Source organism: Macrosteles quadrilineatus, unplaced genomic scaffold (genome assembly GCF_028750875.1).
Source record: "Macrosteles quadrilineatus isolate MER2022 unplaced genomic scaffold, UCM_ALF_1.0 Scaffold_5__1_contigs__length_97177068, whole genome shotgun sequence".
Lineage (NCBI taxonomy): Eukaryota > Metazoa > Arthropoda > Insecta > Hemiptera > Cicadellidae > Macrosteles > Macrosteles quadrilineatus.
In genome coordinates, this window is record NW_026542598.1 from 53,267,606 (window position 1) to 53,291,717 (window position 24,112).

Below are 24,112 nucleotides of genomic sequence, written 5' to 3' on the forward strand. Positions count from 1 at the left end.
CAATACTTTCTCCATAAAATACTATATATATCCCCAGAAAGTAAGATATAGTTCTTCACACAGGAAAAAGTACCATTTTGACCATGTTCATTTTATACCATGGCTTCCCAATTGTCGTTAAACTTGAATCCCAATTGTTCATGTCGAAAAACTCACTATAGACCGAACCTATTGATAAAATAGGCTATTTAATTTCAAACTACTTTAATAAAATACAAACACATCTTACTTTGGGAACTAAAGCTAACGTTTCACGTTTTAATATACTGTAGGAATTAAAATACATATGCCCAAATCCCATGCCCAATTGTTTTGTTATTACTTCTTCGATAAAATCAAAAACTTCATTGCATATTCTTAAAGAAACTTTACGTAAAACGTATAATGAAAAATTATTGGCCTAAGATTGTAATAAAACCAGTAAAAGCATCAGATGAAAAGTGTTAAAATTACTCTTTCCATAAATTATCCTCGTCTCTGCGCTATAAATTACTAAATGGAAACTGTGCAGGCGGAGTTACATTTCATCGGAGCACAGCGTAGGCGCTGCTGAACTCAGGTAGGTGTATTGGAGGTATTACTTTCATCGACATTTAATTTCCTGGAATAAATCGTTCGGTTCAGTTACTAAAATAATCAAGTGGTCATCGTATGACTATGTTATGAGGTTTGGTGAATGTATTGTATGTATTTACTCATTTTGTGTTACAGTTATGGGTCTACTAACACGAGATAGTCAAATCGTTTTCAAAATAATATGCAATAAATTAAAATTGTTTGGCCATAACTTTTTGATTTAGAAAAATATTTTGCACATTGTCAACCGATTAAACTACACACAACTAACTGGTTATTTAACTATGTCAAACAACTAATTGACATGGGGAAATTTTATCATTTAATTAAATAAAGTATAATCTGCGTCTGAATGTTTCACCATAGAAGTCACTGTATGTCTTAAAATATACTTATAACCATAAAAGTCTCGTATTCTTAATGTTACAGTTTTGTGTTTACTTCAAATATTACATTTAGTATGTCACATTTATGTGTCCAAAGGGGTACCTTGCAGTTTAAAAATTTTAAGTTTAAGGTAGGGTGAGAAAGGGGGTGAATGGGAACTTCACATTAAATTCACAACAATTGTGGCCTCTACGTCAATAGACGATTCCCGCAAACTGCATATTTATATCTGTTGCAGTTTTTACATAAATAAAGAAGCAAGTTTAAAAAAAAAACACCCTGTATATCAAACCACAGACAAGGGCAATAATCAAACTCTACTGTATTCACGCAAACAAATATAATCACCCACCATTACTGATTTTTGGGTTATTACCAATATACAACAATAATCTTACTTTAAAACTAGTAGTTATAGATGATGTACAGTATTTTAATCGAATTAAAAATATCATACTAAAAATCCTAAATTAGTTTTTTAGTGCCAATGTAAGAAAAATTAATTGGATTGCAATTTTTCTTTACGAAAAAATCTCTCGCAAGAACAAAACTTATATCTGGATTGCAATCCAGAAAAATATTAAAAATTGCATCTTATATGGTAGTAGTTAATGCTAATTAACTCAATGCAATTGTGAGAACGATTCTGGAAATAGATTAAATTTGTTACTGAGCTAATAACTAATGATTAATTATGCGTTTATTGCTCTGATGTTTTGGCCACCGTTAAAAACGACGTTGTCGTTAAAAAAATATAGTAGTAACCTGATTTGGATTTGGACATTGCCTTAGACAACGTTCAAAAAATGGCATAGAAAACAAAAAAATAGTTATTTGTGCAACTAGTGAGAAAAGTGAGCAATTGACTCACTCGAGAGAAATCCTTACTCACGAGCCGTAGGCGAGTGAGGAATGGTTTCTCGAGTGAGGAAATTGTACTTTGAACTCGAGTTGCACATTATACTTTTCCTACAGTTACCATCAAACAAATAAATTGGTGAAGAAACATAACCTATTTTTACACATAAGTGAACTTTTAATATAACATTTAACGTGAAGTGACAAATACAACAGTACAACAGCTGACCAGCTGATTTACAACCAGTGCTGCCAACGTATTTCGCGCGCATATGACGTTGCCTGCATGTTACGTGCTCACTATTTCGTGCCTTCACGTTGCAAATCTGGAGTGAGACAAAGTAATTAGAGTGAGACAATGTTAACATTGTCTCACTGATGAGTGAATTGGCCACTTTGCTTTCTCAAATCAGTGAGAGAACATGTACATTGTTAGGTAACTGTAGGAAAACTCATTAGCGTTATCAAACTGATGATTGAAAGAGGCATTTGGTCCACATTAGTTGTATGTCACCTAAATTATACATTCGTTAACTTTGGCCATTCGTCATTTTTGAAGCAACGATAAAGTGACTAAAAATGTATCATGAAACAACCATCAGTCATACCACGTCTGCCCGAAATTGAAACTCAATGACCTGCGATATTATATATATCTTATTGCAGTTTTATTATTACAAGCAATAGTGCATACTTTTAATATCTATGGTTTTGACTTTTTTAAACATTATGTCCATAAAAGTGTCCATTATAACATTATGTAATTTTTCAGTATGTAAAAAATTGGTAGAGAGCTAAATTGATTGTTAGCTCGATGAAAAAAAGAACCACCTACCGGTTCTTGATGCAGCTTTTTAATAATGTATCTGTTTCATTAAATTAATATATAACAATTTTTTTCTATATAAACAAAAAGTATACACTTATTATAAAATTGTCGTAGGTTAATGTATTTTATATAAACAATCGTAAGTTCCTAGAACTCTCAACTGCTTAACGTGCAATTTCCAAATTTCTTAGAAGATGAATTTATGGTAAACAACTATTTTTAATGAATATGATATCTATTTATTTATTTTTTTTCCTTTTAAGACAAAGTTATTTATTTTATGCACTGGTAAATTAATAAAATATGTTTGACTTTTATAATAATACTTTTTTACTAAGTATTGATAGTTATTTCTTAGTATACAAAAAAAGTTTTTACTCAACTAACAAATATTGTGTTTGAATAATCTTTCTTTTACAAACATGATTAAAATTAAAAGGATTATTAATAGAAAAGAAACATCATTGTTTGTAGTTAGAAAATAACAACTAATTTGGAGCAAGTCTATTAATAATACAGATGTGTAGGCCTACAGATGTGTGTCATTTATGCCAAATAAAAATGCAATCCATGCTACTTTTCCGAAAGTTAAAATATTTGTTAGTAAGTAAAATATAGATGGTAAGTAAATGAAATGAACTGAAACACAAAGATTGTTTTTCAATCAACTAAAAATTATTAATTTATTCATCGGTTTAAGTATTGAGAATTTTACAAGTGTTTTAGACATATGATATTACTGTATGTATTGATCAACATTGTTGGCCTAGAGCCTACACTAAGGTGATAACACAGTTGAGCTCACCAACTCAAAACGTGACGAACATTGCCAAGAACTTGCTTTTGTGCTCAGATTAGAGAAACAGCCCACGACTTTAAAGGGTCAACTTTTTCTATAACGAAGAAATTTTCAAGTATTAATTTTTTATCTTATATATTAAAAAACGTTTGCAACCGAATGACACGTGGTTGGTACCAAATGAAAGATATTTTCATGTAGATGTGCATAATCAAATTAAAATAGGCAAAAAAATAAGCACGAAAAATTAATTTGAAATTTAAAAACAATTAATATGGGCCTTATAATAGGTTGCCATGCTGGTGAAAAAATAACAAAATATAAACTGAAAATGAAAACGTATTGAAAAAATTCCAATCACATGTTTAATTTACAGTTTGAAAATAGAGAAGTCTGTTATTACACATTTTTGTTCGAGTTTTCGACCACTGGACGACCTCCATTTTTTTTTTTTTTTTATTTATTTATTTATTTTTTACCTTTCTTTTGTCACATTGACATTTAATTCTCAATACAATTCCAGGTGCAAAAATTACAATACGGTAGTAGCACTTAAAACGAGCATATTATAATGCTGGGGCTGGAACCAACGTACGATAAAACTCCACCCCTAGTCGCTACATACCTTTGTTGGCTAGAATTTCCAAATGTTACGATAACGTTTTAATGTATCAAAGTATGTATTTATATTTAAAATGGACACAATATCCAACTTATTGATTGGTTTATACGAACAAATATTTATGGACTGTTAGTTTCTAGACTTTAAATAAATCTTTTTTTCAGTGTTTGTGTATTTTAAAATAGAAACATCTTTATAACGGAGGGGGGAAGATTTTATTTCCCAAATTCTTATCAATATTAGTCTAATGTGTTTAAACCGCTGTCTATATTGTATAATATTATCTTAACTGGCACGTCTCAAGGCGTTGTGGTAAGTTTTCTACTGTAACTATCCACAACCTTGTTTTTTTACAAAAAAAAAAAACACGTGGTACGTGTCTAGATAAGCAAGGGATGAGTCAGTATATTATAAGAATAGATTATGCATTACTCACAAATGTTAGTGGTGGCACCAGACACAACATTGTCTTTGGTTCTTAGTCACCAACTGTTCCAAACGAAAGTCCACTGTTTTTGTATCAAAATTCTTACGTTTGCCATTATTAGTTATATTATCATCTTGAAAAAAACTAAACTATAACTTGGACTAAAATTTTACGGCAAATTAAAATTTATCTACAAAAATACTTATCCTTTCATAAAAGAACGGTAGCACGCTAGTTATACGAGTTTTGTGAGCTACTAGTTTTATCAGCCTATATGTTAAATAATACAAAATATGAAAAGGTAACACAATTTAAAATTCAATTTAGCTCAGTGACGATGATATTTTGTATTGATAATTGACACAAAAGTACGGTATTTAGGCTACAAGCAATTAAAGACAATGGTTATTTCTGGTTCCATATCCAAATTTATTAGAGTATAAAAAACATGGCAACATAAAAATATGACAACATAAAAAAATACGACAGCATAAAAAAACACGGCAACATAAAAAACACAGGTTACACGTTGGAATAAGTAGGACTCGCTCCGTTTTTGTGTGCAACATATGGAACACTATCCAACTCCAATTTTCCACTTGAATTACGATGGCCTAAATCTTGGGACTACCCTTTCTCAGTGTGCAACAATTTCCCGTTTTTCTTTGAATGCAATTGTTTTTCACAAGGTAATACAACAGTTTTGTTAAATAGTCTAGCTGTGTACCTACAAAATGGTATTTTATGTATTATCAAAAATTTATTTTATCCAAACAAACATATGTTATAACAATTTGATAGGTTATTATAAATTCAGTACTCTTTTACCGATTTCCCATCAAGGGAATAATCCATTACCGTCTCATGGTAAGATCTGTATCCTGGGCCAATTTACTTTAACGTATTGATGTCCTCAGATGATAAAAAACCACCGTTCAAATTCATAATTGTATAACCTAATTTTATTGGATTGAGTTTGCCACCTTATGTGTTTTTTTTTTATTTTTTATGGTGACGGGGTTTTGTGGGGTAGAAATTGAAATAATTAGAAATAGAAAATTGTTTTGATCCTCAAGACCTAGAATGTCCCCGATTATTAGCGAATTTCCCTATAGGGAAGTAGCTATTACCGTAGGTCTCATGGTAAGACCTAAGCCCGGGACCGATTTACTTTTTCATTTTGATGTCCCCAGAGGCCAAAAACACCATTCGTTCAAATTTATATATATATATAGTAATTTTTGTCCGATTTTGATAAAATTTGGTTTGAAGGTGTAAGGCAGGATAAACTTGAACGAGTTCGCGAACCAGCATGATCGGACTATGGGAACGGGGGTTTATGGGGGGTTTTATGGGGTAAAAATAGGTTTTTCCCATTTTTGACCGTAAAAACACAAAATTTCACAATTTCTTTTTAAACCATTTTGTAGAGCTTAAAAAAACAAATAATTTAGTATATTGAAGCGTTATTATGCGCCTAATTGTTACGGAGAAAATTCAAAAAAATTGTAATTTTAAAATTCCCATGTTATTCTTATGGAGAATAAGTCAGCTGTTGTAGTTTGCTTGTTTATGAACATATTTTGATTGATTTTGGAAAATACTTTTATTTCTTACTAAACTATTTATAAAAAAAATCTTTTTTACCCTCCCTGTTGCAGCAAACCTAAGTACTCGTTAAACTAATTCTATTTAAATAGGAAATAAATGTGCTATTTTTATGAAGGCATTTTAGTGTAAATCCAATCAGGTTAATGGAAATTCGCTTAGTCTGCAGGTTTGCTGCGGCGGGGGTATTTTCTGATTCAATTTGTAGAACTTAAAAGAGAACCTTTAAATGTTTTTGAACAGTTATTAGCTGCGGTAAAAATGTAGACTATAACTGCTGTTATTCGTATGGCGAATTAGTAGCCCGTTGTTTGCTTGTTTACGGGTTTATTTTGACTAAATTTGCCAAATTTATCCATTTAATACTAAACTATTAACATTTTACTTAAAAATAGTATGGGGACAGGCTTTTATTTGGGTACAAATTGTGTTCTCCCATTGTTACCTTGGTTTACCCTATAAGACATAACATTTCGCATTTTATTTCTAAACCATTGTGTAACGCATAAAAAACAATTAATCTAGTACATTTAAGCGTTGTTGTACAATTATTAATAGTTACCGAGTTCATTTCTAATAAAGTAAATTTAAAAATTGTATGGAGAAGTGACTTGTAGTATGTATGGAGAAGTGCCTGCTTGTTCAAGCATAGGCCTATATTTAAAAAAATAAATTTATTTTATTTTATACTAACCCATTATTAGATTTCCCAAAAAACACACTTAATTACTTTCCCTGTAGTAGAAACCCTAATATTATGTTAATAGGGAAAAATCTAGGAGTTTTTTTTTTATGAAAAAGTTTTGTTAAAATCCATTTACAAATAGAAGTTCGCCTATCTGCAGGTTTTGCTGCGACAGGGATATTCTCATAAAATTGTAAGTATTTGTATTATTATAAATTATTGCTAGTACTATATTTTTTGTGAAAGTGCGTGGTTTTCAATACAATTGATGGATGTTCCTTTAAAAGTGTACATAAAGAATAATCTTCGTTTGCAAGTAATTTGTTTCCATCTTTTCTATTAGGTCAAATTTTTGTATTCATTTTGAGTTGTTATAAAATGTTCTGTAAATGTTTATACAACAATAGTTTTGTACTCTTGACTATTTTAGTAGTGTTTGCTACTTCAATAAATGCAGACTAATACACATTTACTATAATTTACTATAATATTCTTAAACCAAGAATATTTATAAACATTTTTGTTCTAAGAAAACACAGGCTTTTCAGGAAGAGAGAGTCTTAATTTTATCGGAATTATTTTTGCCGATCTTGCTTCATCCCTAATAATTGTTGTTGACTTTCGGAATCGTTACGGAATGTTCCTCTTCAGATTATTAAGGGTTGGTTATAAGCAATTGTATAACGCATACACGGTTCTTCAAATGAAGTAAAACTCAACAATGAATATTAAATACTTTATGATGTTACATTATTAAAAAGTACAAAAAAATATATTAAAATACCCCAATTCAATTTGTAGTTATTATTTTAAGGAGACAACAATTTTATTTTTAATAAAAATAAATATTTTACAATTTATGTTAAAAATACCAAATGATTAGTAAGATTGATAAACATTTGGTATTTTTATTTACCAATCATTGTTTTATTTAAATCTTTTCAAATGTCATTTACCATGGATGTTGTATTTAATTTTATGTAGGTCTTAAACAAATATAATTGTCACTTTAATTTGGGTACGAAAAAAATATGAATTGTGAATTTAAATTTCATTTAATTTGGGCTAGTGAATTCTTTGACTATTTGACGCTGAGTTCGACAGGAAATCTCCATTGAAACATCTTTTCAGGGAAAATCCTTTTTTTATAAGCGATGAAATGTTTTAATCAATTCGACGGGCTGTAAATCGTAATCGCACATTTTTAAATACCGTAATAAGCCTATGGAACTCTAGAAATACCCCCGCAGCAGCAAACCTGCGGACTACGCGAATTTCCATTTACTTGATGGGATTTACACTAAAATATCTCCTTATAAAATATTACATTAACTACCTTTTATACTAAAATATCTCCTTATAAAGTATTACATTTACTCCCTATTTAAAAAGCATTAGTTTAACGAGTAATTAGGTTTGCTGCAACAGGGAGGATGAACAAGTGTTTTATTGACAAATTTTAATATGTGAAAAAACGCATTTTTCGTATTTCATCAAAATTTTTAAACAAGCAAACAACAACGGTTTACTTATTTTCCATAAGAAAAACATGGGGATTTTAAATTCACAATTGTTTGCTATGCACTTACTATTTTTTAAGCTCTAAGTTTGAAAACAAATTGTAAACTTTTATGTTTTTAAAAGTATTTGAAATTATGACTTGGTAAAAACCTATAGAATATTTCAATCAATGATTATAAAGTTTAAAATACTATTTTAATTTTTGTTTGATTAAAACTTCACTATAATATAGATTTTAAAATAGATTTTTCGACTTTATTAAGTTTTAAATTCATTAGGATTGTACAATTTTATGTAATTCAATGACTTAGTTGAATTAGTTCAATTACTTTGCTGTATATTTATTTGAACTCTTAATATTAATTCCTTTGGTTTTAAAGGAAAGAGAGTTAAGTGTTTGTTCTTTATCACATTTTCGTTTTTCTTCCTTTACACGTATACATATATACAATATGTTACATATTGTATATTGTTTTTTCCTTCCTCCAAAATAGATTAAATAAAATGATTGTTACGGGGGTGAAAATTGGAGTAGTAAAGTCACTTTTCCCAAAAAAATTAACAGTTTTCCTGAATCTTTATAAGTTGTCTTAAATGAAAAAACTTATTTTTTGACGGTCTGTGGGGCAGAGCAGGGGTAATTTGAGACACTTCTGATATTTTTCCCACCGTCCTTGGATCTTAAGCTTCAAAATGAATCGTCAACCTTTTTCCTAGCTCGAGATATATCCCTGGGACCGATTTGCTTATGGATTCGCAACCCCACAGTAAGCGTGTACCTACAGTCCGCCTCACAGTAACTTAAGTCTGTACCTAGAGTTCTCCTTTTACAAAAAAATCGCAGAAGTTATATTTGCAAAATATACTGTATAATGTATGGAACGTAAATTGGTAGATTTTTGAGTAAATGTAAAATAGGTACTCATTATTCGCTTCATTTTGCGTAATAATTGTATGTATCTTCTCAGAACACCGAGATAATCAAACTTTGTGATTAAACTTTGAGTTCTGTTTCTTGTTTCAAGAGGCAAAACAAAGTTATCTGTACATTATTTGAGTTTTACTGAAATTAACATGAAGTTTTCACTTTGGAATTTCAAAGCTTGAGTTCTTGAGTTTATTTAGTGTAGGAAATATTCAACACTTTTTTGGAAAAGTTTATTTGTTAATATTTTAATTTCAGTTATGATTGTAAAATTTTTCATGTTGTAGATAAGTTAATTAAATTAAAGTCAGCATTGAGAATATTGAAGAAAAATTAAATTAGGCTAATTATTCTTAGGTTTTTACACCGGACACTATTGTCAATAGACTACGACACGTCATGAGCAAAAAGCCTCAACTTTAAAATCACTTTAAATTAATGTATCTGAAGTCAAATATATCAATTATTTTACAAAACTGATATGAAAAATGCTAACTAAAGCTGTCATATAATCATAATAAACTCAATATAAAAATAAAAATTAACAATCACCGAAAGGTTGTCGGTAGAGCAACCCCCAGTGACACTAAGTGGGAAAGTTTCCAGATCTGCAAACATCTGTGTTAATTAATCCCAGTCTTGTTCCAACATTTGTCTTGAAATCTCTGACTACGGTGAATTTGCCATAAGCTAGGTTATTTAAAAACATTAAAGCTGAAATAAGTAAGTACTGAGGCAGTAAGTATGTCCATAAAGTTTTTTTTTTCATTTAGAAAGCCTTTGACTGTTACCTTGTCATGCCTAAGGGTGTTTTGTGGAAACTGTTTCGTTTTTATCCTCACTATGAGTTCTTTTGATTCTTTAAACCCATTGAACTTTTCATTGATTTTAAAATACATTTTATAAGTTTTTTTTTTATATTTATATTGTTTTATCTCAAGAACGCACACCGGTAGTAATTATTCATTAACATGTTTAGATTGTTGATATTAAAGCTCATGTAAAACTAAGGAGGTAAGGGAAACAAGTTAAAAAAATGATTTTAAACTGTTTCTGTATACGCAAATAAACTGATTAAAGATGTATTTTTTTTTTTTATTTATACATGTTTACAATATCTATTCCTTTTTAATGCTTCGTATTATTTGTTGCCTAGTTATTTGGTTTTGATCATGGCGTAATGACTCTCATTTTTATTTATATGATTTTATAGTTGTGAAAGAATTAATGTTTCCAACTATCAATACTATTATGTAAGTTCAAAAATAATTTTAGTGAATACTGTTATTGTTATCTAGTATACTAGGACTCACTAAGTTTGCTGCATATATAGATAGATCCCATGAAATGACTCTAAAAACTGAATTGATTTTTAATTGTGTTAAAATTATGGATTTATTGAGAAAGTTTAAGTCAAATGTATGTTTAATCCTTAACCATAGCAACAATTTGCAGTTTCAAACTTTCCAAAGTAGGCTCTACTTGTTTCTAAGTTTTCTTATATAAGGTTGTTACTGCCTTTATTGCAAAACTTTGATATAACTAACTTATAACCACTCCTAATTGATGTATTACTGCACCAACATTACAGAATATGCTTCTATTCTCAGAGGGGTGATTTTTTCAATTTAACCACAGACAAGGGAATAGCTATGTTACAAACAAGTTATTCTCTTGTTTACGATTCAATAGTTAACATGGCTTAAACTTTTTTAATGTACGCCGCACTACACTGTTTTAACGAACTTGACACGCAAGGATTTATTCCAGAAAACAGCTGTTTGCCGCCAATGGGTTTCATTGCGTACTACTGTAGTACTGTAATGAGATTTTACCGGACACCAACCAGCTGATTATATTTGGCAATAGTATATTACGTTACTAGTCCTGAAAATAAGTGTTTACCGGACGAGTGTGGTCGTTCCCGTGCGAGACGAAGTCGAGTACGGGATTACCATACGAGTCCGGTACACACATTTTGGACGAGTTACGTACGATAGTTTACGCAATACTACTAAACCCGTACAAATCCTTATTTTCACCAACTAAAGGACTAAAAATCACTAGTCATAACCTCTCGTCATAACCTCTAAGAGAGGTTATGTTTTTGTTTATAACTACTCACTGCCACCTAAATACAGTATAATCAGCTGATTGGTGTCCGGCAAAACTCATTGCAGCACAGTAGTACGCAATGAAACCCCATTTGAATAAGCTGGTGGCAAACAGCTGTTTTCTGGACTAATTCCTTGCGTGGGAAGTTCGTCAAAATAATGTAGTGTGGCGTAAAGAGTGTTTATAGACAAAAACATAACCTCTCTTGGAGGTTATGAGTAGTGATTGTTAGTCATTTAGTCGATGGGAATATACAGGGAGCGGCAGAAATATCTGACGGTTTTCAAGCGAGTACCGTCCGGCAGCCAAGTGGAGGAGGGTGGTGGGGAGCGGCTCATTCTCAAGGCCAAGTGAGACAAATTTTAGTCGCCATAGAGCAGTGGACCGGTATACATCGCGCGTTTGTCGTTGAGGCGTATTTTAAAAATGGCGATTTTGTTGTTGATAGCAACGTAAGTTTCGTAGGCATTTTAATGTGGCTCGTGGGGAACCTATCCCATCCCGAAACACTATCGGATACCTTTAGATCCACAGGATCAACTGCAAAACGTAGGCCTACAGGCCGTCCAAGGTCAGTGAGGACGCCGGAGAACGTGGAGCGAGTGCGACAAACTGTGCTAACGAGCCCGCATCGCCCGGCGCGTGGACAAGCTGCTGCTCATGGCATGTCTGAGCGCTCTATTCGACAAATTTTGCTGAAGTTGTTGGACGATTGCTATTTTATATGGGTGAAAGTGAAGGTCTGAGTGCAAAATTCGTCGAGTAGAGCGCTCAGACATGCCATGAGCAGCAGGTTTTGTCCACGCGCCGGGCGATGCGGGCTCGTTAGCACAGTTTGTCGCACTCGCTCCACGTTCTCCGGCGTCCTCACTGACCTTGGACGGCCTGTAGGCCTACGTTTTGCAGTTGATCCTGTGGATCTAAAGGTATCCGATTGTGTTTCGGGATGGGATAGGTTCCCCACGAGCCACATTAAAATGCCTACGAAACTTACGTTGCGTATCAACAACAAAATTGCCATTTTTAAAATACGCCTCAACTACAAACGAGCGATGTATACCGGTCCACTGCTCTATGGCGACTAAAATTGTCTCACTTGGCCTTGAGAATGAGCCGCTCCCCACCACCCTCCTCCACTTGGCTGCCGGACGGTACTCGCTTGAAAACCGTCAGATATTTCTGCCGCTCCCTGTATAAGGAACTGTACAGATTTTTTTTATTTTCAAGTTAGCTTATACGGCTTAGTTTAGTATGGCGTAAAATATCGTAGGCCTACGTCACTCATCCAAAATTTGTTTACCATAGTCTCAATAATCCCGACCATACTAGTCCAGTAAACACCTATTTTCAGGACTAGTAACGTTATACGTAATATACTATTAGGCCTACTTTATAATCCCTGCAAGTATTTTTTTTTCATAACGTATATCCCGTATGCACAGTTGGTTTGATATAATCTAAAATGTTTACAAAATTGTTTTTTTTTTAATTAACTTTAAACAAAATCATCCACCACTAAATAAAAAAGTTCATCTTTAAAAACTAAAAAAAAAACACTCCGATCTAAACTTAACACAGAACTAAAAGTGCTTGCTAAAGGGAAGGAAAATCATAGATAAGACTCTCGAGCTAAATAAATATTTATTGTCAGCTGTTAAAAGAAGAGCTCTTAAAAGTTATCGTTGAGCTGAAGCTGTGAATCCCTTTCAGATACTTTTTCATTTAGGACAAGATTTATTGCCGGACGTTCAGAGAGCTAAAGCTTTTTTATTGGATGTTGTTTGGCATGAAATACACACTGTAAAATTTATAGAAAAGTTAATTGTGGTATCTGTTGACGTTCAATACAACAATGAATGTGTTGTTTTTCCTCCTATTACAAAAACAAGAGTTAAGTGGGAGCCCTGTGTAGAAGATCACTGGAGAAAATAATTAAAAATCCCAGCATCACTGACACAAGATCAATTAAGTCAACCATTTGAAAGAATCTTTTTTGTTACCAAATTATAGTTGTGCATTGTGTCATTAAGCTGGATTGTCCATGGTTTAAGTTGTTAAAAACATCATTTTATTTAGACTAGAGGTCGTCTAGTGGAAAATAATGAAATACAGTTAAATGATAAATTCTTTAGTTCTTCAGGCAAAGTTAGGGCCACATGGCCGTTTCTTACACTATGTAATGTACAGTGTAAGCCCCACACTGTAAATAAAATGCGTGATTGGAATTTGTTTGATATTTCGTTGTTATTTCGTTACCATCATGGCAACCCATAAGGCTCATGTAAATTTTTTTAAGTTTTCAAATTAATTTTGTTGTGTTTTTTTTAACCTATTTTAATTTATAAAGGTATTTTGCACATCTAAAGGCTAATATCTTTCTAACAGTATGCATAGATTTTCCCTGCAATGCACACGAGCTGAGAAAAAAGGGTTTTAAAGAAACATGCTTGCCTATTAATACATAGAGAATAACTATTAATTGTAAACAAATTGAAACACTTTTAGTTATTGCTGACATAAAAAATGTTAAATTAAGTTAGGCATCATAGATGATATCGATGCAAGCCAAAATTAAGCATTTCTGAATTCTGAGTGAAAGGAATAAGTACGGCAACCATTAACAAAAATCCACAAGATTTTAGGGGCTTGGCCCACTTTCCATTAAAACTGCTACTGATTCTTGCATACAACATATCATTTATGTGGGCTCAACCTATAACTTATGCCCCTATAGGTTCAATTCAAAATGTCAGCATCTTATGCTAAACAATTACTACCATATATCACTTTTATTTATTAAATTCCACTTGGATTCCAGATTTTCAGATTTGAAGAATTGTGACACGTTTAATATAATTTACATGTAATAAAATGTTTTTATTGATTAAATATGATATTTTATTTTGGTAGACTCAATAGCATGAGCAAAGTAAAACATAGAGTGATTACATATCACAATGTGTTCAGGTACATGGATACCACCAGTATACAGAGAGTAATACCACTACTAGAGAGTAGCTCCAAATATATAAAAACATAATCACTGGATTAATTAAGAATTCCTTTGGATGAGTAAAGGGTTAAGAGACCCCCTCCTGCCAAGTGACATACAAGCTCTTGGCCAAACTGTCCTTTTCAGGGCCTTTTATCACTCTTTTGTAAGTGCTGTATTACAGTAAAGAGACAGATTTTTAACAGACTCTGTATCAAGCTTTAAATCTTGCTGTATCTGTAAACTTTAACTGGTAGGATTAAAAATGAATTGCTTACATAAATTGGTATGTGCTAAGAAAAAAAAATTCTTTATAGCCTATAGTTATTTAAATCTCAATAATACTGTATTTCAAAACATTTTGTGGACAGGGTTGTGTTTAGAAAAATATAACTTTAAAAGTTTTCCTAAAATTTTATTAGTAAACAATTTTGGAAAATGTTTACAAACCACACCAAAATTAAAAACTAAAAGTATTTGATATTCTGATATTCAAATTCAAAAATATTCAAGAACGCTGTTTACATTCCACTTTAAGTCTAATCACTCAAATTTTTCTATTCTCTCTTCGCTCCATCTCTTGACAAAACCGTTCCAGCTCCTAGAAATACAAATAAATATTAAAAATATTTACTAATAAGTTCCACATAAGAAATAGTAAATATGTATTTATCAAAAGCTACAATATACAGTATAAGAGCAGAATAATGAGTCAATATTCTGATTTTATACTGTATATGACTATGTTTTTATGGTGAGCTTTTTTATTCAAATAGTGGTAAAATCCAAATTTACTCAAGTTTACCAAGTTTATAAAACTAATAAGGTAAACATATTTTCACGTAATAATTTTTAATTGAAAAAATAGACAATTTTGATACTGCATGATGAACAATAAAATTCATTATTATGTACTACGCTATTACCTGATCTTTCTGTCTCCTCAGGGAATCAACCAAAGGCTCTCTAAAGCTGGAGTCATTGGCCGGATCATCTCCAGCTGAAGTCTTCAAGGTGTTTTCATTCTGAGGAAAGTGTGTAGTGAAAACATGACGGACCTTATCCAAAGACGCCTTAGTAGCGCCAACACCTTCAATACTTTCCAGCAAATCTGACCCACTTGGGATACATATCGGTTTGTTGTAGTCTTGACAAACCGTTTTCATAGGTGGAGCACCAAACCCCAAGTGATTCAGTGCATCCTTGACTCTTTTGGCGAGGGCAGCATCTTTACTACTATAAAACACCAAAGTGGCACAAAGTATGTGTGATATGTAACGTAAACATCGGCAGACAATCTTTTTTCGCTCAGGCTCTTTTTCTTGAAACAAATCATACTTTCCCCCAATGATTAGGAGAGGGACGGGGAAAGGCTCTAAGATGGCAGCGTCTGGATGGTCACTAGTCTCTCGGGGCTCACGGAGAGGAGCAATGTTTTTCTTTATGCTGTTGAGCAAAGTCTCCAAAGTTACCCAAAGTTTGTCTAGCTCGGAGAGATCCAGCATCACAACGACCCCAAGAGGTCCATTGCCTGTGAGAGAAGCTGCATTCTCTATCACAGATGTGAACAAAGTACCTCCGCCCAACTCCCATATGTGACAGACATCTTTGACCTAAAAAATTAAATTAAGTATTTTATCATGTATATATAAATGAACTATTTTAATATTTTGTAAAAAATGTGTACATAGATGATTTTGATCAAAATATATATTCACTATTGGTAGTGCTGAATAATGCAGATAATGATTCTTATAATTTAAAAAAATATTCAAAATTCAACAGAATTAAACTCTCTAAATCAATTATCGCACTTAGTATCTCCAAATGAACGCTTGTACAAATCAAATTAATAAAATACTTTTCTAATTTAAAAATTGAAACATCCAGAAAAATTTGCCCCAAAACAAACAAGACAACAACCAAACAAAGACACAATAAAATATTATTGTAAACAGCCCCAGTTAAAATTCTAATTTAAATTTGAAGAGTATAAAAAGTCTACAAAACAGAACAGAAACTAAAGTGAATTTTGACATGAACACTTATCTAAATTTTATCCTTACTTACAAGACTATGGCTTCCTATTTTTCTTGCAAATGTATATTCCAAGCTAAGTGTTTTCTTGGCTGGTTCATTTCTGTCCAGGAATCGATTAATCAAAGTTGTTTTGCCCTGAAATGTATACATATCTTATATTACTAAAAAACTTTAGAAAAATTTACCTCAGCTAGCTTGGTTTTTATACTAGACTGAATTACACTCGGTTGGTACCAAATGAAAGATATTTTCCTGTAGATATGCAGAATTCCTTTATAAATTAAAATAGGCTCAAAAATAAGCACGAAAAATGAATTTGAAAAAAAAAAATAACAATGGGCCTTATGGGTTGCTATGCTGGTGACTGTTAAATGTATAATATAAAAATAAAATGTTTGTGTACCTAACACTATGGTGTAGTGGTGTTGCTTGCCTGTGCTGGAAATGGACAGCTGTTGTGAACTTGTTGGAATAACAATAGAACAATTTAAATGGTGTAAATAAACTATTAGTAAAATGTGTGTTTAGGAATATTGTGATAATTTTTGTAAATAATAATTTTGTTTCATATTGTAAAATAAAATGAGTATTTATTTATTTAACTGTAAAAAGTAAGAAACTCTTCAGTGACCAAATAACAACAAAACATAAACAGAAAATCAAAAAATTTGAGGAAATTCTAATCACATGTTTTATTTACAGCGTAGTGTGAAAATAGAGAAGTTTGCTCAATACATACTTTTGGTCAGTTTTCGATCACGGGTTGAGCTCTCGTAATTAAACTATCTTATGAATATACTTGATAATGAATATACTTGATAAAGAAAGGTTTACCTGATGTCAACTTGTTTACATAATGTATGTGAAGGTTATTTACACACACCCAAAATGAAAATTAGAAAGAACCTTACTCCTTTGTACTATATTATCAGATATGTTCATGTTAGATAGATAGTTTATTGCTTATTAGAAAAAAGGGAGGAAAAGCTCATTTATTAAGTCTCTGAATGAACACTGGAGGCTGAAAGACATTTTTTTCAAGCCATCTCCTCCTTCCATAGGTCTAAATTGAACAAAATTGTCAACTGAAAATGATAGCAAAGATCAAATTATTAGGCATGACAGGTGTGTTTGGGGAAAATGCTAAATATCAATTTGACAGACAAACTGGTTTTAAGATGAAGTATTTTCAAGCAAAGAATCTTGTACATTTGCAGCCCACAACTAACTGAGCCAGGGCCGTCTGAAGGAGGGGGCAACCGGGACAAGCTGCCTCGGGCGCCGTGGCTGAGGGGGCGCCGCGCAGCGGCTATTTGTATTAAAATTGTATTAAAATATGCGAATGCGACTATTACTGATGGGCGGGAGGGGGCTCCACGACCACGTTTGCTCCGGGCGCCGCCAACCCTAGGGACGGCCCTGAACTGAGCTAAAAAATAAGTTTTTTTTTTTTATCAGCAAGTAATACATGATTTCTCTACATTGCTTTAGCATAATGCTCAAACACGAATAAAAGTGATAGATTATTGAAAATTTTTTACTAGGGACATGGAGTGCATCATCAGTTTTAATACTTACAACACAGTTTGATCCAACAAATAATAGCGTCTTTTGAAGTTGACCCTTCAAATTGACATTTTGGTGAGCTTGTTTTTTAGCCAATAATGTTGCAGATTCTTTAAGATTCCTGGAACAGTTATCTCATCTATAATATTAAAACGAAACAGTGTTTTTTTATTTCACGATTCTGAATCAACCACTCGACGGATTTACATGATTTTTGTGTTGAAAGAAAGATAATTTTGAGAACTAGGGAATGTCGAAGCCATAATTTTAGTTTTGGGTCCCAGTTTTTTAGAAATTAAGTTTTAATTTTTAAAAAGTCTAGCAGCCGACGCTAAGATTCTAAACTAGCTTTCGGCATAAAATAATTTGCTTAAAATAACAGCTGTAAACATTCAGCTTTTGTGTCACAAATTCAGCATTTGGATAAAAATGTAAAGACATACTTAGCGTTGACTTATTTATACTATGTGTAATGCTAATCATTGATACGATCAATTCTACTGTAAGAGGATGACAGATTAATTAAATATACATAGTAAAATACTAGGATGTTCAAAAAAATTTTTAAAGCAATCTTTGTAATCTTTGATTTCTTTTAGAGCCATATAATTTGTTTTAACTAACAGCTGGTTAAATATAAACTATGGAACTATGAGGTTATTTTATTTACTCTTATTTTGATTATAGGAAATAAGTCAGATTAGTAGAAATAATTAGACCACAGTTTAAAATAGTTTGGACCAAAATTAATTAAACCACAGTACAAATCGAGGCTCTGTACACGAGTCTTAATAAAAAAGGATAAATGCAAATTATTTTACTGCTCCACTTTTCAAGGAAAGAATAAAAAAATAACAATGTTTACATGATTTATGAAATTGTGTTCAGTTGTGGTTACGTTTGGGGGTGCCTATATCAGCGCCCCCAAACGTGAAAATATCACTTTTATTTAAACTATGAATATATTGTTGTTTAAATTAACTAATATGGGAAATTACGGTGTACATTTATTCAATGAGGGTGGGTAATTATCAAGGATAGAACTGCTAACGGTATGGATAATAAACATTGACAATTACGTCATTAGCTTTACTAGCGTGTTTACTTTTTATATTCCTGCTACATGTGACCAGTTCTTTTTTTTCAAATGAATGTTATTTGAACCAAACAGCTGTTTCAAAACAAATTGTTATTGTTTTGACTTTTCTTTGTTTAGACTTATTTATTTAGTAATTAATGCAGTGAAATTGATATAAAGGATAGGTGTGACGATTAGTTTTGATGTTAGGACACCAAAGTTAAATTAGGTGTAATGTGAATTTTATTGGAGATTATCGTTTTATTTTAGGTCGTTTCTATTCAGACCTACTGGAAATTGTGTATAGTAAGTTAGTTGTATTGTGGTGATAATAATTATGGAAGAGGCAGGTATGCTATGGAAGGTAGTATCGTCACAGAAAACGTACTACTATACCCAGAATGCCAACCGCATGGTAAAAAGCATTAAGCGGTTTGAGAGAGCTTTGCCTGTCAATCCGTAGGCAGCGCCACCAGCGTTGCCATGCAATAGCATAGCAACGCTGGTGGCGCTGCCTACGGAAGCATAGCAACGCTGGTGGCGCTGCCTACGGATTGACAGGCAAAGCTCTCTCAAACCGCTTAATGCTTTTTACCATGCGGTTGGCATTCTGGGTTATAGTAGTACGTTTTCTGTGGTATCGTTGACTAGGTCTATACACTTCTCAATTGACTATTACCTTTGACTATTGGATACAGAAGTTGTATAAGATAAAGAAGTGTTGTATTAATAGTCAAAGCTATTACTCTCTCTACTGTATGCTACTTATAATCAGTGTGCATCTGTGCGAATCGGCTGCAAATCTCACTTCAACGCTTTTCACATCGTAAAAATTGCAGAATTGCTGTTTTATTGTAAAATTATCGGATTTAAAATGCATAAAAACATATTTGGTCGCACAACATTTGTTTAAAGATGATTTTTCACATTAAAACTGCAAGAAACTTTGTCTTTTTTAAACTAGCTGATCTGAATAAATTGTACATGGTTTTAACTGACTACTGAATTCCCGTACGTAGGACGGGCTAACACCTCGTATTCTTTAAATAGTTTTAAAATTATGGTTATCTGTAAATGCAGTAATGCAGAATTTTGATTGTCATGATTGTCTAGAATTAAAGTAACATAGTAAAATACCCCCGCCACAGCAAACCTGCAGACTAAGCGAATTTCAACTTGTCTGATTACATTTTTACTAAAATATTTCCATACATAAGACATATTTATTCCCAATTTAAATAAAAGATTTAATGAGTGCTTAGGTTTGCTGCTATGGGGAAGGTAAAAAGTGTTTTTTTTTTTTTTGTTATTGGTCGAGTTTCGACCAGGGGGCGAGCTCTAGTAACCCTAATATAATTACAACAGTATAAGATAATATTAACCAATAGTAAATTGACTTCAAAAATTTTTATGGTTGAAACTACTAAATTACAAGAGAAAATGTATGTTTAAACGTAAACCAACAACATGATCAACCTCCTTATCCACTGAATTTTGTTTTGAAGTCTATATACTGAATTATTATGTAGGCCTATTATCAAAATGGTGTAGAACTACTTTTACTAGACAATTGGTTGTTTAGCAATACATACATGTTATGGAAATAGGTACAGGTTCTAGTGTAGTAATACTAGTGCTCAAATATGCATAGTTACAAAACAATAATATCAGCACAGTTGCTACTTAGTCCACTTCATATCACTAGACACACTCCACTGCACTTCAAATGTTTGTTTACTGGTAACCATGGCAACAATTTCAGTGCTGCCACTACTAACATTCCTCTACCTGAAATTCCTCTTTATTTTTCCCCATAACACTTTATTTGTTAGAAAGTTGGTGATACACATTAATTAATTAATTGTATATCTACTTTGTGTACCTAGTGTTTATTATCGTTTTCATGTATATGTATTTATTAAAACCTAAGACTATAAGAGCTAAATAATGATACTTTTGAAACCACCAGGTGCTGAGGTGCCACTGAAGGTGAATGGATGTCGGGCACCTCAGACAGTTACATAATTTTTTAATTTTCTTGTATGGTGTATATTTTTGTAAATGGCAGTTTTATTTGTATATTTTAATAGGTTGGAGATCATATCTGTGTTTTGATTCTCACACTTAAGTCTATACTAGTGTACCTGTTGCTCGAATTCGAGCAATTGCGAAGCATTACAGGCGACTCACGATTATTATGGAAATACTCACGATATACACAACAGTTAGATATAATCCAAATCTTTTGTAAATATCTTATCTTTTCTCAAAAAGCTGATCTTGTTTTTTAGTGTTTCTAAATTTTTTTCCCTCTCATAGCCGCATTAGGTAGTTTATAATAACGATTAAAAATGAAAAAAAATATTTCTTTTCTTCTACTTGGTTGTGTTCTATGACTTTTTCTATGTTTCCAAATATTAACAGCTGTTTCATTAAAAAGTAGTGTAGAATTATGCATATGGTAAACAAATTTGAAGAGGCAACTTTAAAGGCTTCTGGGGCAGAGCCCCTAGGGAATTGACCTCGTTCCTCTTTTGATGGCTCATCTATAGACCAAGACCTTTCTTTAGAGACCCCTACCAAGTTTCTACGCCCAGCCGTTCTCTCAAATTAGCTGGGACAAAAACCCAGTTTTTCCTCCGTAAGAATAACATGGGATGGGAATTCAAAGGCCACTGGGGCATAGCCCCAAGGGAATTTACCACGTTTCTCTTTTGATGGCTCATCTACAGACCAAGACCTTTCTTTAGACACCTCTACCGAGTTTCTACGCCCAGCCGTTTTCTCAATTTAGCTATGACAAAGAAAAACAGTTTCAAATTAATATACAGGGTGATTGATATAAGTGTGCCAGCCGTTTTATTCGCAAACTATAAGAGATATCAAAAAAAATTAAATGGTAAGTGCCTTAGATTTTTTATTTTAAAAATTGTAGTCAAGTCAAAAAAATTATTTTAGCCACCATTTTTCCAATATGGCCGCCAACTTTGATTTTTTTTATGGAACATCCTGTATTTTATGATGTATTTTGGTAGAAAATGTGATTTTAAGACGATTTTATTCTTGTGACTTTTTTCATAAACCTAACCGTTTCAAAGATAATAATGGTTAAAGTTTTGAAATTTTTGCATGAGAAAGAGTTTCGATACAGGCCTAAGCAAGCATGCCAGCTGTTTTATTCGAAAACCATTCAAAATTTCACAACTTAAACCATTATTATCTTTGAAACGGTTAGGTTTATGAAAAAAATCACAAGAATAAAATCGTCTTAAAATTACATTTTCTACCAGAATACATCATAAAATACAGGGTGTTCTATAAGAAAAATCAAAGTTGGCGGCCATATTGGAAAAATGGCGGCTAAAATAATTTTTTCGACTTTACTACAATTTTTAAAATAAAAAGTCCAAGGGACTTACTATTTACCTTTTTTTGATATCTCTTATGGGTTTCGAATAAAACGGCTGGCACACTTATATCAATCACCCTGTATAGATTGTAATTTTCAAAGTAAATATCTTGTAATCTGTCATGAAAACAGTTTCTAAATAAACACTCTGTTAATTTCATCTTGTTCTCTTATTTTTTATGTAATGATGCAAATATTATTTGTAAGCTTACTAATCACATAAAGATGGTTGAGCCAGGCATATGCACAGTCATTACCAATTATTGGTTTTATAAGTGTTGCCATTTTTCCAATAATTGGATTTTCTAATAACCAGTTTCAAGATCATTTCCAACAATTATTTAGCTACCTATATTACCATTATAGTAATGACTGGTTGCGTTTATCCGAATGTAGCCTATATTTCATCCATTTTCATTTTCATTTTCATTTTCAGTAATTTGGGGCCTCTTCAGTCTCTCACAAACCCCTATATTGAGCCATAAGTGAATAATAATTATTGTAGTGTAAGTATAGAATACATAGTGTTCGGATTATAGTTAGTGCTCCATAGATGGTGCAAATTGTGTTAACCCTTTCCACTCCAATTACGGGAGGCCTTTTTTTAGTGTTTTCTCACCAGCTCCATTAAATTTGAGCCAAATTTGCATATTTCATTTGTTTACCAAAATATAAATATTGTCTTAATTTATAGAAGGTAATAATAGGTAATATAGAAGGCTAGTAATCTTTTTAAAAAAAAAAACAAAAAAAAACTATAAAAAATCCAAATACAAGCCCAGTACGTTGTCATAGCGACAGGCGGGCCCAGCCATTGGCGTTTGAGTGGCCATGACGCACGGCGGGGCTCCCCCACCACTTGAGTGGAAAGAGAATTTAACATCAGGATGAAACACCAATAACACCAAAAAAGGTAAATCAATTTTATTTTTAATCATACTGTACCAAAAAAGCTTTTTATTACAACCCTTGCAGGTCTAGGTAGCTCTTTTTCTCCCTAGGGAGTAAAAATCCCTTTTTTCAACTTCCAAGGTCTTTTTTACGTTATCTTTTCCTGCGGTTGCATGAGTGGTGACAGTTAGACCTGGGCGCACCCCCACACAGCGGGGTTTGTGGGGGTGCTATTTACGCCACTGGTGGCATTGTGTTGTAGGGTTGTAGCCTATATAAAAAAAAAAAACATTAAAGATTTATCACAGCAAACAAAAAAAATACCTGCTCACCCAGTAAATTTCTCAGTCCTTGTGTATCAGATTAATTTATTATGGTAATGTGTGAAAGTTAATCATGTACCATTTATCTATGTTCACAGGTTTATTATGAATATGAAAGACAAGCATAGAGCACCCGTCCGGGGTTGGCATATAAGTATAAAATCTGTATTGCAGTTATACTCAAGCTTTGCGTTTGAAATGGGGGAGGACACACATTGATAATATTTGGTGCTTTAAATTTACGATTTGATATAGTATAACACATCTACCATAGCCATTATGTTCTACCACTGTAGGTACCTGAACAATAAAAAAAAAATTATCAAACATTCGTGCAATATCACAAATTATTCATTAAATTAAAAACATAAACATAACCTTACAATCCTACTTTGACTAATGTATAAAAACCTTATTAAACTCTGCAGAATTATTGATTTTCTTTAGATGAAAAAACATAG

At 32.3% G+C, this 24,112-nt stretch overlaps 1 protein-coding gene across 1 annotated transcript; it reads right to left on the reverse strand.

Annotated features, from left to right (window-relative positions):
• Positions 1 to 14,859: 14,859 nt before the first annotated feature.
• Positions 14,860 to 20,707, reverse strand: LOC128995385 (cytoplasmic dynein 2 light intermediate chain 1). The gene is made up of 5 exons (XM_054420396.1): positions 20,621 to 20,707; positions 17,963 to 18,071; positions 16,415 to 16,519; positions 15,271 to 15,957; positions 14,860 to 14,945 (listed from the first exon to the last, which is right to left on the reverse strand). Coding segments are annotated over exons 1-5 (957 nt in total). The 5' UTR covers positions 20,623 to 20,707; the 3' UTR covers positions 14,860 to 14,891.
• Between the last annotated feature and the right edge of the window lie 3,405 nt (positions 20,708 to 24,112).

Excerpts from the sequence above, each read along its gene's own strand:
- LOC128995385 (XM_054420396.1), bottom strand. Across the intron at positions 15,958-16,414 it reads AAATAGGAAGCCATAGTCTT|GTCAAAGATGTCTGTCACAT; the intron begins GTAAGTAAGGAT and ends TTAATTTTTTAG. Across the intron at positions 14,946-15,270 it reads TGAGGAGACAGAAAGATCAG|GAGCTGGAACGGTTTTGTCA; the intron begins GTAATAGCGTAG and ends TTGTATTTCTAG.